At 39.1% G+C, this 16035-nt stretch overlaps 1 protein-coding gene across 1 annotated transcript; it reads left to right on the forward strand.

Annotated features, from left to right (window-relative positions):
* The first annotated feature begins 361 nt into the window (after positions 1-361).
* Positions 362-15167, forward strand: LOC148420538 (galactose-specific lectin nattectin-like). The gene is made up of 5 exons (XM_088422016.1): positions 362-413; positions 7864-7949; positions 8041-8175; positions 10162-10270; positions 15094-15167. The coding sequence occupies exons 1-5, from the start codon at positions 362-364 to the stop codon at positions 15165-15167; spliced, it is 456 nt and encodes a 151-aa protein (XP_088278142.1).
* Positions 15168-16035: the final 868 nt, after the last annotated feature.

Genomic DNA, 16035 nt, shown 5'->3' on the forward strand with positions numbered 1-16035 from the left:
GGATGCTGAGCGTGGAGTGTGCACGGGACCCTCTTCCCACGGTGACATCAGCAGAGGTGCGCAAGGTTCTGAGCAGAACAAACCCATGGAAAGCAGCCGGCGCAGACAACATTCCTGGTCGTGCACCAAGGATTTGCTCATAAGAGCTAGCTGATGTGTTTGCGGACATCTTTAACCTGTCCCTTGCATGGGCCTCTGTCCCCACCTTCTTCAAGGCCACCACCATAGGGCCTGTCCCCAAACAACACACCTGCCTGAATGACTACCATCCAATAGTGCTCACTCCAATCACAACGAAGTGCTTTGAGAGGATTGTCAGACACCGTGGACCTTCTACAATTTGCATACTGACAAACGGTCCATGGATGATGCAGTCAACACTGCTATTCGCACAGTGCTCACGCACTTGGAGGGTAGGGACACATACTGTATGTAAGAGTGGTGTTGAACTTCCTCACCGGCAGACCTCAATCAGTCAGAGTCCACCACTGCACACCCAGCACCAGGACTTTAAGGACAGCGACACCCCAGGGCTGTGCCCTGAGCCCTCTGCTTTACACACTCTTCACCTATGACTGTGTTGTCTCCCACACCACCACCAGCATAATTAAGTATGCGGACCATACCACAGTCATCGGGCTGATCACTGACGGGGCTGTGACAACATACAGAAAAGAGGTGGCAGACCTTGTGGCCTGGTGTCACAGCAACAATCTCCTACTCAACACAGACAAAACCAAAGAACTGATCATAGACCCATGGTGGCAGGTGGAGCCGCACAAACCACTGTTCATTGATGGGACTGAGGTGGTGGAGAGGGTGAAAGCCTTCAAATTTTTCAGTACCTATATCAGTGAGGATCTCACCTGGTCCAGCAACACTCGACATATCATGAAGTCCCAACAGAGACTGTACTTCTTGCGGAGACTCAAGAAATTTGGCATGTCAGTAAAGACTCTTGACAACTTCTACAGATACACAATCCAAAGTGTCCTCTCCACCTCCATCACTGTCTGGTACGGTAACTGCACGGCACAAGACAGGAAAACTCTCCAGCATGTGATCAAGTCCTCACAGCGCATCTGTGGAGCAGCATTACCTTCACTGCAGGACATTTACCACACCAAGGTTTTGCGGCGACACGAAACATCATAATGGACAGGACACACCCACAAAACGATCTGTTTAAAATCATGCCATCGGGCAGACGCTACAGGAGCCTGGGGGCCAGGACTGCCAGATTGGCAAACAGCTTCTACCCACAAGCCATCCGGATTCTAAACAAATCCCTCATGATCTAATCTGCCTCCTATTGACCACTGAATGCATAAACAATATCTTGCATTAAAATCTTGCACGACATGGTCTTATGCACTATGCTATTAGCACCATGGTCTCTGTTTGTATTGCTATTTATTTATTGGTATTTATTTATTGTTTGATTATGGAATGTCGTCCGCTGCTCGGGAAGTGAACGGAATGAGAATTTCATTGTGTGGTCCAACTATGCATATGACAATAAATCTCTTGAATTTTAAATCTTGAACCATCAGGGAATGGAAGAAGTATCACGAAATATTGTCAAACTAGTTGCAGTCTTGTTGACCAAGCAGACGATGGAAAAAAAAAAAAAAAAACATGAATGCATGCGTGAATTCACATTACACTTGTGCCTTCAGCCACACATGTTGGGCTTTTCATTACACTTTTGTGACTGTGGTTATATATTAATGGTGGTTTTATATTAGTGGATTGAAATAAGTTGTAAATAAATAATTTGTAAGTGCTTTTTTTAAACAAATGTCCCAAACAGTCTGTCGCATTTATCAATAAAAATGTATCAATAAAAAGCATTTATCAATAAAAATTAATAAATTAATAAATTAATTAATAATCATTTGAAAAAGAGTGAAGAATGAGCACCAATATCTTCCAGTGTTCTCAGTCTCTCCTCTTCCTTTTATTTCAAAGGAGTTACAGTAGTTACAGTATAAGTGTCACAGTGATTCCATTTAGGAAACTGTGTGTGTGTGTCAAGGGTGGGGTGTATGTGTGTGACGTTGGCAAACAAACCGCGTACCAACTAGCAGAAAACAATATTTAATGTCACAACGCATAACACTTTAAGTATGACATGACTTTCAGTGCATCACTAATCCGAGTGATTATTTTAAGAGTCAGACAATATTTTAGAATGTTTAGAATATCTTAGTAGGCACACACACACACGCACGCACACACACTGTGTATATATATATATATATATATATATATATATATATATATATATATATATATATATATATATATATATATATATATATGTATTGCTTTATACTAGCCCTGTGGCTGCTGTCTTTACTAAAGGTCTACAAGGCTGCCCTCTGTCCCAGTCTATTGAGCCGCTGTCAAGAGGTTGGGTCTGAAGGCCAGTTTCCCTCCACTCTCTAGTCTGCTCTCAATTTCCTTTAACATATATATATATATATATATATATATATATATATATATATATATATGCATACAGTGGGCACCCGTGTTACGAACTTAATCCGTTCAGCGGCTACGCTCGTAACTCGAACTGCTCGTATGACGGGCAATCCAAAGCTATGTTAATTAGTGAATGCGTGCAACGCGTGCAAAAACCTTAGGTAAAAACATCACGACTTTATACACATATTAAAAATGAGTAACATAATCCACTGTACAGTTAAATTAAATAACATAAATATACAAAGGAAAAATGACATTTACCTTTGGGGCAACGTGACTTGAGCTGGGTGGAGGCTGAGGGGAGCAGAGACCAACCCGCAGAATTTATTTATTTATTCTCTTAAACGAGAACATATCACCGGCGATTTCCTTCTCTTTAATCCATAATAGAAGAAGCCTCTCCATTTTGTTGTTGACCGAGGGCCGTCCCCCGGCAAGGAAAGTCTTGCCCTTAGAAGATTGCCAAGCGGTTACGGCCATACTCATGAGCAAGGTTAACTATGCGTGCGCCTCCTTCGTATTTTTTTTTTTTATTATCTCCTGCTTCGTTTCTATTGTCATCATCCTCTTACTTCTTCCTTTACCGCCACTAGCAATTTTAGAAGCCATGTCTAACAGATAAAGTTTGCAGTCTTCATAACATTCCTTCCTTCCGTTTTTGTCTCATTTTCTCTCCTTCCTTCCATCCCGACCAGTTTTGCCATCAAGCTAGATGAAGGCGTTTGGCCAGTAGCATATCGGCATTTCTGTGATTGACGTGACGCCGGCCAACAGCATATCCGCATCTCTGTGAGTGAGACCGGGACTGTGAACTTAATCGACCAATAGCATATCGGCATCTCCGTGACTGACACTGTGACTGAAGCAGCGACTGTGACATTGTAAGAGCAACAGCACATCGGCATTACCGTGACATGTGTGAGCAGTTGATTTCGTTGATGTAGCAAAGCGAAAAATATTGTACAGACACAATGACCGGCATGTTGAATTGTTCATAAGACGAAAGGTTTGTGCGTAAGAGGGGGACAAAAAAATGCCGCGGTCCACGTTCGTAAGATGAAAAGTTCGTAAAAGAGGGAGTTCGTAAACCGAGGTTCCACTGTGTGTGTGTATATATATATATATATATATATATATATATATATATATATATATATATATATATATATATATATATATATATATATATGCATTTTCGCAGCTACTGCATACTGTATATATATACTGTATATATGAACAGTCTTTTGAACGGCGCTTCTGAGTGAATGCTTCCTGGCAGACCTGTTCCCTTTGAAGAATCGAAAGTCCCATCTCGCCATCTTGTTAAAGATATGACAAATTCTTTGCAATCTAATTTATAATGTGTTCCTTTCTTTCACAGTGGACTTTCACCATTTACAGAGGTTAGTAACTATTTACACCACTACATTTTAAAATAAAGAATTTGGAGACATATGACATCTAAAATATCTCCAGTAGATCTGGGGGAACACATGGATGATTTATGGTCTATGGTTTTTAATTCCATTCATCCAATATCAAAGGTTGACTCCGTGCTTTACATGCCACGACAGTCAAATGACCCTTCCCAAAAACAAAATGTAGATAATTGTGGATGCCACATTAACTGTTGGATATGTCATAATTTTCTCATGCTAAATGCTATAAAACAGACTTAGTAGTAATTAAGCCTTCAAAGTACAGACACCTGTGTGAGGACCTATGTCTTAATATCTGGGCTATTAGGCCTGTTAGCCAGATGCTTAAAATGATAGGGACACGAGGGGGCTTCAAACCTTCAAACATTATAAGTTGTGTGGAAAAAATCCTGCAATGGTCTTAAAGTTCTGATTATAAAATGGCACATTCAGCTTGTATAATAGCTGCATTTCTAATGTATGTAAGAAAAGAAAAGCTGTCATAATCACGTTCACTCATTGGGACAATTTAGAACAGGGGTTTCAAACTCTTTTTGGTTCAGGCGCTGCATGGAGGAAAATCTATCCTCAAGCAGGTAAAATCATGCTATATGTATCTCAAAAAGAATTTGTGTTAATTATAGGTAGATTCTTGCTCTGCCCACAGGCCCGGATCCAAATAGCGGCGGTTAACTATAAATACACTGTTGAAAAGTAAATTAAAACAATAAAAATGATCACAGTAAAATATCGTTAACTTCCTTTCATACTTTTGTATCACAAATAGCATTTTTCCTTAGGTTGCATGAAACAAATGGAAAAGTTAAGATTATCTTTTTCCATTTGTTCAAAAAATACTTATTTTGTATACAGTGCGTAATAAATAAACAATTAAAAATAATGAAAGACAAATCCAAAGGAAAATGCTCCAATCAAAATCTGTTGTCCAACTTTGTGAACAGCAAAGATTGGAACAGAATAAAATGGTGCTGTACTGTCTCATTCTCGACATTGGGTGTCACCCACAAATTGATATACAGTGATCCCTTGTTACTTCGCGCCTCGCCTATCGATCATGCCCTCAACGCATCGCAGATTTTTTTCTGGGGAAAAAAACAAACTATTTTGCGAGAGACAGACAGACGAAGTAACTATAAATGCACTTGCCACTGATGTAGAGGTACTGCAGTATATATATTTACTTAAATCCTAAATCATTAAATCTTATACAGAGTTACTGTATAAGACTGTACTCCTTTCCATTCTTTGAAATCTCGGGGCGGTCGCAGTCATTTTTGCGACGCCTGGAGGTCGAATTAAAGTTAAATATGTACATAATCACACATGATAACATTATGAGGTTACACTTGAAATACCATTTTATTATAAAAGAAATCTAGGGAAAAGATTTCCAACGGTCCGCTGAACGTATTTACTCCTCCGTCTTGGTTCCAGCCAGAGCAACAGCCTGTGTGTTTTACTATGATGTTTAGGTCTGTGTCAAAAGCACTCCTCTTGAAATCAATTTTGAGTGTCTTGCAGGACACTGCAAACTTGATTTAAAGAGGGAGATTGGCACTTCTATAAGATACGCAATTGGTTCCTGGCGCGACCATAACCAAAGAGGGCAGGAGTTATAATCTCCTCCCGCTTGTGATAGAGACCTGGACGTGCCGTGTCACTCATGAAACACACAAACACTGTTGGCTAGACCCATGAATGTATTCTGTTCAACATGCAAAACTCCATGTCATGATATGCTACCTTGATATGCTACATTGTTAGAGACATCATTACATAGAGCCAGAATTTGAGGGTCTTTTTTTTTTCCCCCTTCAGAGCCTGCATCAATGAAGTCCTATAGTATAACCACACAGATTGTAGCTTAAAAACAAATCTGACGATGAAAAGTTATACCGAAATCTAATTTTTTGCAGGTTAGATTATTGGAGCACACTCTTCTAATTCAGGTCCAAAAAAAAAAAAAAAAAAAAAAATATATATATATATATATATATATATATATATATATATATATATATATATATATATATATATATAGATAGATAGATAGATAGATAGATAGATAGATAGATAGATAGATAGATATATATATACAGTCAGCCCCCGGCTTACGAGCACCCTGATTTACGAACAATTCGCCTTACGAGCGTGGATCAGGGAGATTTTTGTCCTCCTCTTACGAACAAACCTCTCGCCTTACGAGCATTCCGATAATCCAGCCATTGAATATGTAGAAATATTCTCGCGTAACTGCGTCAACAAATTCAGCAGTTGCGTCGTCTGCGGTAACGTGAACGCTATTGGTCTTATACCGTCACACTGACTGTCTCACTCACGGTGTCTAAATATATTACCATTTAAGTGTAGTGTTTGTACAGCTAAAGGGAAAAACAGCTGACATGAAATTAAATGTGCCGATTGCAGGACAAAGAATTGTCATTGGTTTAAATGTGTGTTTTTTTTTAAATTAATTGTCAATACATTCCAACCGTTTAAAAAAAAAGTGCGAATAATTATCAGTCAGTCAAGGAGACGCCAATATGCTATTGGTCGATTAAGGTCACCCGGTCTCAATCACGGAGATCCTATTGGCCGGCGTCACACGTCAATCACAGAAATGCCGATATGCTATTGGCCGAACGCCTTTATCTAGCTTGATGGGACAGGATGGAAGGAAGTAGAGAAAATGAGTGAAAAACGGAATGTTTTGAAGACTTTGCAAACTTTATCTGTTAGACATAGCTTCTAAAATTACTAGCAGCGGTAAAGGAAGAAATAAGAGGATGATGTTTTAGTATCTCCGTGATTTGCACCCTGACTGAAAGAGTTACTGAAACACTGTAAAACCAATAGCCTATCTGCGTTGCCGTGTTATTTCTGGGCGTTAATCTCTGCACCCTGTTACGGGTGGTATTACAGTGCTATCTAATGGTTGTTCGACACAACTGAATGTCATGTTAGTCGGCAACCTCCCGACATGCTTTGGGACAGCGCCATTGTTGCAAATCTGTGAGTTGAAACCATCAGTGAATTGATGCTCGAACAAGCTATAAGTGTGGTGCCTAGTTAATACAACACTCACATACCCTCCCCTCCGCCTCCACCCAGCTCAATTCACGTCGGGAAAAACAGCTGACATGAAATTAAATGTGCCGATTGCAGGACAAAGAATCGTCACAGGTTTAAATGTGTTTTAATCAATAAGATGTCAATACATTTCAACCGTTTCAAAAAAACGTGCCAATAAGTATCAGTCAGTCAAGGAGACGCCAATATGCTATTGGTTGATTAAGGTCACCCGGTCTCACTCACGGAGATGCTATTGGCCGGCGTCACACGTCAATCACAGAAGTGCCGATATGCTATTGGCCGAACGCCTTTATCTAGCTTGATGGCACAGCTGGTTGGGATGGAAGGAAGTAGAGAAAACCCTGACTGAAAAAGTTACTGTGACACTGTAAGACCAATAGCCTATCTGCTCTACCGTATTGACTTCGAGCGTTCATCTCTGCTTATCTCAGCCCAAGTCACGTCTTTTCAAAGGTAATTCTTCCTTTGTATTTGTTATTTAATGCAACTGTACAGTAGATTATGTCACTCAATATTAATATATGTATACAGCGTGATGCTGCGCGCGTTGCACGCATTCACGAATTAACATGGGTTTGGATTGCCCGCTATACGAGCAATTCGAGATACGAGCGTAGCCGCTGAACGGATTAAGTTCGTAACCCGGGGGCCCACTGTATATGCATTTCCGCAGCTAAATCTTAACTTCTATGAGCCAAGCTGCAGAACCCACTCACCATATACTGAAAAAGCAGCAAAAACTCAATTAATTACTTAATCACTTAATTTTGCTTGAAGGCTGCAACTCCTAACCTTTTTCCCGATGTTCTCAGCATGTCTGTTCTATAATATGTTGCAGGTCTTGATTGCCCGACGGGCTGGACTCATTTGAATGACCGCTGTCTTATCTTTCAAAATGAGGAATTACGTTTTTCTCTTGCTGAGGTGAACTGTTAAGTAGTCTTTTGCACATGGTGACAACTTACGGGTATTTATTCCTATTGAATTTTTTTAACCTCTTTATACCTCCAATTAGACTGTGTGCAACATTCTTGGTGGAAATCTTGTTTCAATCCACAATGACCTAGAAAATGAAATAGTTCGGCAAGTGATTCTAGCAGGAGCTGGATCTTTTAAGCGCTCTTGGATTGGCCTCCATGACAGGGTCAAGGTAAAATATTTATATCATCATTCATCATTTATATCATCCAGAATCTCAGTTCATCAGTCAGTGTAGATAGTAGGGGTAGGACTCGTTCACTGTCAGAGGATTTGATTCTGAATTTTGGGTCTATGTGCAATGGCCCTGGAGTTCAAATCAGATAAACAAAAAACTAAGCATTAAAGCACCTGCGCATTCGAGCGTGAATTTTTTTCATCTCTGTGTCACGGGTATAGTTTCTTTTCCCGGTTGTTTGCAATTTCCTGCAGACAATCAGTAGTTGAGAAGCAGTCGCTAAATGATCTGCTCATCAATAACAGACATTAGAGCAGTAGAGTGCAGACTTTCGTCAGTGCCCTTAACCGTTCTGTTCATCAATAAGTTAGAGCCGAACTGTTCTGTTAATTGATAAATACATGAAACAAACTGGCTGTTTCTCCATCACTGATAGTCTGCAATAAATTATTAACATAGACAATAAAACAGTAAAAAGAATAAAAAGAGGCCAGCAGCAGGGATTGAAACCACAACACTGAAATGTCAAATTTGAACCTAAACGAAGATGTTTAATCGACAATACCATTTGGCAACGTTCCAATTGTCATGTACACTAATCGGACAAGTTAATATGATGCTTAAATTGTATGCGTTCATTTTGACAGGCTCCCGAGAAGGAATTTGTCAGGGCTATGATTCTTTGTAAGAGGAAACACCTTTTGAATCACTGGTAGCGCTCATTTTTAAAATGACCAAAAAAAAACAAAAAAACGTGTCACTGGATAAACCTCCTGCTCAAAGACAAACATTTTGTACATCCTATCAAGTTGCCCCCTGTCATCCAATCACCAGTGAGTTGACACCCCTCTCCCCCACCCACACCAATCACTTCTGGTAGAGAAAAAGTATGGTAGAATGTTTCTTGTGTGTTCCTTTCTTGCATGCTCTTTTTTTCTTGAGTGCTTCTTTTTCTGTCATGTGTTTTTCATACACACTCATTTTTGCATGCTTACTTTCTTTTGCATGCTCCTTTTTTCCTGTGTCTTCCTTTTTCTTGTGTACTCTTGATTATGTGCCTTTTTTTTCTTGTGTGCGCTTTTTTTCTCACGTCTTCTTATTTTCATGCATGCACTTTTGTTCTTGGGTGCTCTTTTTTTCTTGTCTTTTTTTCCTTTTTTTGTGTGCGTCCCTCTTGTAAGGTGTTTTTATTTGCTATTACCTTTTTTCTTTACCTAGTTGTTTGTTTGTATGATTTGCACTTTGGGGCCACCATATCTACGTTCAATTCAGTATTAATTTACAAGTCAGAACAATGAGATTTTATTTTATTTAAAATTCTACTTCAATCAATGTACTTTTTTTGAAGAAGAATGTTCGAATGTTATTTGACCTCTTGATAAAAGGTGATGGGATTGTAAGAGGGCTCTAAAGATGAGCATCCTTGAAGAATAGTTGTGTTATTGGACAAGAGAAGAATTTATCCTTAATGGGCATGGAACAACAGCTCATGCGAAGAAAGCTTTTGAGATTAAACTGCCTCAGAACATCTCTTCCCTGTGCAGCAGATCTTTTTGCTTTTGATTGTTATTTATTAGCAATGGAGTACAAAGGATAATGCACTGCTTGTTACTGCTCTGTCAGTAAAACATGCTGCCAAATGTGGTGAATGGGATTTATTGCCTTGCGACTGGCTGGCAACCAGTCCAGGGGGTCCCCTGCCTACTGCCCGAAGACTACTGAGATAGGCGCCAGCAAGCCAGCGACCTTAGTCAGGAGAAGCGGCTTCATATAATGGTTGGATGGGTTGGATTTATGTTGAAGCATTCACAAGCAGCACATTCTCCTGTGTACTTCATTACACTTGTCCAACAACAAGCCAGAAAACAGCCAAAAGAAAAACAATCTTATAGAGACAAGAAATCAGAGACAAGAAATCTTGTGATCTCCACGCTAGATCTCGTCCCATTTATATTACTAACATTTGACTTTGTCTAACAGGATGGGGATTTTCTATGGACAGATGGTTCACTGTTTGATTTTGAAAACTGGGCTAATAACCGTCCAAGAATGGATACAAATCAAGACTGCGCAGAGATAAACTTCCAAGGTTCAGTATTCATGCAATTCACCATGCTTTATTATCCACACATGATAAACAAAGATAACTATTAAGCATATATTTATTAACTTTGAATTTAAAATTGTTATTGGAGTGAAGTTCTGTAAATCATTTTTTGATGTGTTTATAGTGGCTCTTTGAAAATGTATTTCAATGCAGTTACAGATTAACACTTAAAATTGTAGCAAATAGTGCCATAACAAATAAGTGCCTAACTGGAGGAAAAGGAGCTACTCGGCAAGGTGGCGCATTTTTCACTTAAAATCTCTTTAAAACGCCGATTACACATATTAGCTTTTCCCTTTGACCCTCTTTTTTATCCCCGGTGAGAGTGCCCTTTGCCCAGGGATGAGATCCTGCCTCAAATGGAGGAATTTAATGATTTTAATGAGGGCAGGTGGAGTGGGAGATCCAAAGGCAGCTTAATGCATCTTCTGCTATGATGCAAACTTTGTACCATTTTTTTCGTGGTAAAGAAGGAGCTGAGCCTTTAGGGTCGGCCCTCTATTTACCTGTGGGTCTAAGTTCCTACCGTCACCTTTGGTCACAAGCTGTGAGTAGTGCCAGAAAGAACAACATTCTGGATACAGGTAGCCAAAAAGGATTTCCCATGCATGGTGTTCAGGCTATAGAGATTGGGTGACAAGCTCGGTCATGTGGGAAGGGCTCAGGGAGTTGAACCGCTGCTCCTCCGTTTTGAGCGGAGCCATTTGGGGTGTTTCAGGCATCTGGTAAGGAGTATTCTTGGTGAGGTCTTCCGGACATTTCTTAATTGTACCTTGGCTTGTCACGATTTTGATTTCCCACCGGGAGGAGGCCCCAGGAAAGGCCCAGGACAAGCTGGAGAAACTATGTCTCTCAGCTGGCCTAGTGATGACCTCGGAGGAGTTGGACGACATGGCTGGGTAAAGGTGGGTCTGGGTTTTTCAGCTAAAGCCGCTCCCCCCGCAACATGGCCCGGGATGAGCAGTAGATAATGGATGGATGGGTTATATGCCTTACAATTAGATTACTTGCATTTTTCCATCAATATGCCCATAAATGTCAGATCACAAGGAAATTGTGGACCGGATTTCTTGTGGATAAGGACATTCTTTATTTGAATAAGTGGAATGGATACATAGGATAAGGATACATAGCAAGGGGCGTTCTGGAAAAAAAGAGAAATGAGAATTAAAAATGACTTATTACTTATATACATATAAATTTGGGCCATTTTGTATTGTACATTTGACCTTCTTGTAAAATAATACAAAACATAAAACAAATATTCAACTAGAATATGTGCAATTCCTGAAGAAATTGCGTTTGAAGGCTTAACAGCTGAAGGGTGAGGTGTTGAATGGTGGAATGATGTGAAATTTGAATGGTTGGAATCTGTGAAGAAATGTGAATATAAATTTGGAATGGTATGAATAGGTCAAATGATGTGGAAGATACAAGGGAAAAACTGAAAATAGTGGAATTGTGAGTAAATTTTGAATTGTTGGAAGAGGAAAATGAAATTCATGGAATGGCAGGCATCGGGGGAATTGATTAAAGTTGGAACGGTCGGAATTGGAATGGCAAAGATAGAAGGGAAAAACTGAAAAAGTGGAATCGTGGGTAACTTTTGAATTATGGGAAGAGGAAATGGAATGGGGGGAATTAGGGGAATCGATTAAAGTTGGAACGGTCGGAATTGGATGAAGAATCACAAAGATAGAAGGGAAAAACTGAAAAAGTGGAATTTTGGGTAAATTTTGAATTGTGGGTAAAAATGGATTTGCGGGAATTGGCGGAATTGATTAAAGTTGGAACGGTTGGAATCGGATGAAGAATGGCAAAGATAGAGTGGAAAAACTAAAAAAGTGGAATTGTGGGTAAATTTTGAATTGTGGGATGAGGAAAATGGATACCACCATGGAATGGTGTGAATTGGGTGAATCAATTAAAGTTGAAACATTGTGTGGGTAAATTTTGAATTGTGGACATAGGAAAATGAATACCACCACGGAATGGCAGGAATTGGGGGAAACGATTAAAGTTGGAACGGTCGAAATTGGATGAAGAATGGCAAAGACAGAAGGGAAATTCTGAAAAAGTGGAGTTGTGGGTAAAATTTCAATTCTGGGAAGAAGAAATGGATACCACTATGGAATTGAGGGACTTGGGGGAACCGATTAAAGTTGGAACGGTCGGAATCGGATGAAGAATGGCAAAGATAGAAGGGAAAAAGTGGAATTGTGGGTAATTTTTGAATCATGGGAAGAGAAAAATGGAGAGATCAATGGAATGGCGGGAATTGGGGGAATCTAAATTGGAACGTTCAGAATTGGATGAAGAATGGCAAAGATAGAAGGGAAAAACTGAAAAAGTGGAATTGTGGGTATTTTTCTAATTATGGGAAGAGGAAAATGGAGAAACCAATGGAATGGCGGGAATTGGGGGAATCTAATAAAGTTGGAACGGTGGGAATTGGAGCAGGAATGGCAAAGATAGAAGGTTACAAAGTTTTGGTGAGGAAAATGGGAAAGAGGAATTATGGGTAAAATATTAGAATTTTTATGAATTACTGGAATGTGTGAATATGTGTCATGATGACAATGTGAAATGAATTAGCTGAATGATTTTGAATGTGAAATGGGAAAGCTTCAAATAAGAAATGTTAAATCTGCCATTGGGAATGAATTACAAATTGTTATAAGGTGAAAAATATGGAATTATGGGAACATATGAATAATTGTAAATTATTAGAATGATGGAAAAGAGCCATAAGGCGGAATGAATGAGTTAAATTTTATGAATATGAAATGGGAAACATCAAAATGTGAAATGTTAAATGTCCCATTGGGTATGAATGGGAAGCCCTCCCAATGGAAATGAATAATGAATTTTTGAAGGTGGGAAAAATATGGAATTATGGGAAATTATTGGAACCTATGAATTACTGGAATGATGGGAAAGATCCCTAAAGCAAGATGAATGAGTTAAATTTTGAAAATATGAAAGATGTAATAATGAAATGAAAACGTTAAGTCAATGGGATTTTTGGCGTGGAGAACAGGGAATTGTGGGAAATCTGTGAAAAGTTTAAATAAAAAAAATACACATCCGCACCGAATGGGAATAAGTGGAATAAGATGAAATTGGAACGGCGAGAACAGGACAAACTTGGAAGAAGAAGAAGCGAGCCAAAAAACGGCAAATTATATATATAGAAAATGTGCAATTCCTGAAGAAATTACGTGTGAAAGTGAAACCGCTGAAGGTTGGGGTGTTGAAAAGTGGAATGATGTGTGAATAATACAAAGTTGAAAAACTGAAAAAAGTTGAACTGTGGAATGTGAAGATGAATGAAAAACTGAAAAAAGTTGAACTGTGGAATGATGTGAATCCGTGAAGTAATATGAATAATACAAAGTTGAAAAACTGAAGTTGAACTGTGGAATGATGTGAAAATGTGAAGAAATGTGAATAATACAAAGTTGAAAAACTGAAAAAAAGTTCAACTGTGGAATGATGTGAATCATAAAAACTGTGAATAATACAAAGTAAGAACAGCTTGAATAGGCCAAATAATGCAGAAAATACAAGGGAAAACTGAAAAAATAAAAAATGAAAGGGTGAAACAAGGATGCCAGAAGCGGGGATCGAAACAATGCACAATTAACTGGAAGACGACAACACTACACTGAGCCACGGCACCACGACACACAATGAAAGTGTGAAAAATTTAAATGAAGTGTGAAGAATGTTTGAACGTGAATCTGCGAAGAATTATGTATGATACAAAGTTAAAAAACGAAAGAGTTGATCAGTGGAATGAAAAGTAAGATGAAATGAAAGTAAGAACAGTTTGAATAGGCCAAATAATGTAAATGTGAATAATACAAAAAACTTGAATTGTAGGAAAACGATGAATAGTTGAAACTTCAAAAATAGAAATGCACTTCACATGAATACGTGGAATGATATGGAGTTTGAACAGCATGAATTGGATGAACTGGGAAGGAGTAGAAACGAACGAAAAAAAAACAGATAAACTGAAAAAAACAATGTGAATGTGTGAAAAGACGGAACCTGGGATCGAACCAACGAACTTCCAGTGGGAATACGACAACTACGACAAACGAACCTAAAAAACTGGCGGAATAAAAATAATAATAACAATCATAATGGGGCAGGAAAACATAAGTGTGAAGGTTTCACCTTCACACAATAAAGGTGCAGGAAAACATAAGTGTGAAGGTTTAACCTTCACACAATAATAATAATAATAATAATAATAATAATAATAATAATAATAATAATAGTAACAAAGGTGCAGGAAAACATGTGTGAAGGTTTCACCTTCACACAATTAAATAAAAATACACTGAAATCTAACCAAATCAATAGACCTAATAGCGCCACTGTTGCAAATGGTTTTAGAAAATAGTAGTTTTCTAGCTCCAGAGATCATAGATAAATTAGCTAGAGCAAGCCTTGGTGGGCTTATGATGTGCATATCATTGCAATCTTAATTGTATTTGCTCCAAAATGATTATAACAAAGGAATTTTTAAGCGTCTTTTTGACGATTTGACAATTGGTTCTTCCAAACATCAACAATGCAGCTCTGATACAATTCACATCTTATTTCAAAATTGGGTCTTCAAAATGACCAAGGGCTCCCCGTTCGACATGGGAGCCACTCATTTGACAAAAAACCATTACTTACTAATCGCTTCAAAACCTTCAAATAATGTCCACCTCTGTCAAGTAAGTTTCATTTTGAAAATTGTTGTTGTATAATACTCAAAACGTTGTGTCAATTTCTTTTACTTGCAGGTGAATTCTGGAACGATATAGCATGTGGTGTTTCAAGATCTTTTGTTTGTGCTGTTGATTTGAAACATTACTAGCACAAACAGACTTCCAATCACATTTTGGAGTAATATTTTACTGTTTTAAATGGCCTGTATTCAACATTTTCAAGCCTTAACCACATTAAAATGCTACTTCCTCAACAAAAAACAACAACCAATGTGGTGTTTTGTTTCAATCACACATCTCCAAATATTCATGCTCATTGCTGCACTCTCAGTACTATCACCTCCTGTAATGAGAAAATGACAATGTCCTTACTTAGTTACATCACTCATTAGCCCCTTTTACACAGCAGGAACTCTTCTGCTGGTAGCTTGAGTTCCCCTTTCTGTTCACACCAAAAAACGTAGGGAGGGGTCCCCATAAGAGTCTACCAGGAACCTTCTAAGCACCTAGTTGCGACAAGAGCTGAGTCACGAATGGAAGCGCCTACTGCCACCCGCCTTCAGCAAGCGCTTCGGTGCAGGCTCTCGACATGCCCTTCTTCGTGATGAGTTAGCACTAAAATGAACACACAGGTTACTAACTGCAGCGGGCCACATCGACTGACGCAGACTTATGTCTGGGGTCAGAAACCCGCCACAGCTGGCATCCAGTCTGTGGTGTGCACTCCCTTAAAAACTCCGCATCTCAAAGCATATGTAGTGTAGCACACGGAAGGGCTTGCTGGCACCTGACTTAGCTTGCATTAGGCGAGCGCTTTCATTTCCTCCGGTAAGCTCTCCGTGATGCAAGTCCACAAAAAAAACACAGACCAAGCACAAGTTGCAGCAGACCCACACCTGCCGATTATTGTCAGTGCAGATGGTCCTTTTCACCGTGTACTTTTAGCAGGCTTCCCGTCACAAAGCACTCGCTGGAAGTGAGAAAGTGCTTGCTTCACCAGTGACTTGTAGCTTTGTT

The sequence above is a fragment of the Hippichthys cyanospilos genome, chromosome 8, assembly GCF_059441005.1.
Source record: "Hippichthys cyanospilos isolate Australia breed blue-spotted pipefish chromosome 8, RoL_Hcya_1.0, whole genome shotgun sequence".
NCBI classification, from domain to species: Eukaryota; Metazoa; Chordata; class Actinopteri; order Syngnathiformes; family Syngnathidae; genus Hippichthys; species Hippichthys cyanospilos.

Bases quoted from the DNA above. Each gene is read 5' to 3' on its own strand.
- LOC148420538 (XM_088422016.1), top strand. From the start codon at position 362: ATGGATGATGCAGTCAACACTGCTATTCGCACAGTGCTCACGCACTTG. The intron at 414-7,863 runs GTAGGGACACAT...AATATGTTGCAG, and splicing joins AGTGCTCACGCACTTGGAGG to GTCTTGATTGCCCGACGGGC. The intron at 7,950-8,040 runs GTGAACTGTTAA...ACCTCCAATTAG, and splicing joins TACGTTTTTCTCTTGCTGAG to ACTGTGTGCAACATTCTTGG.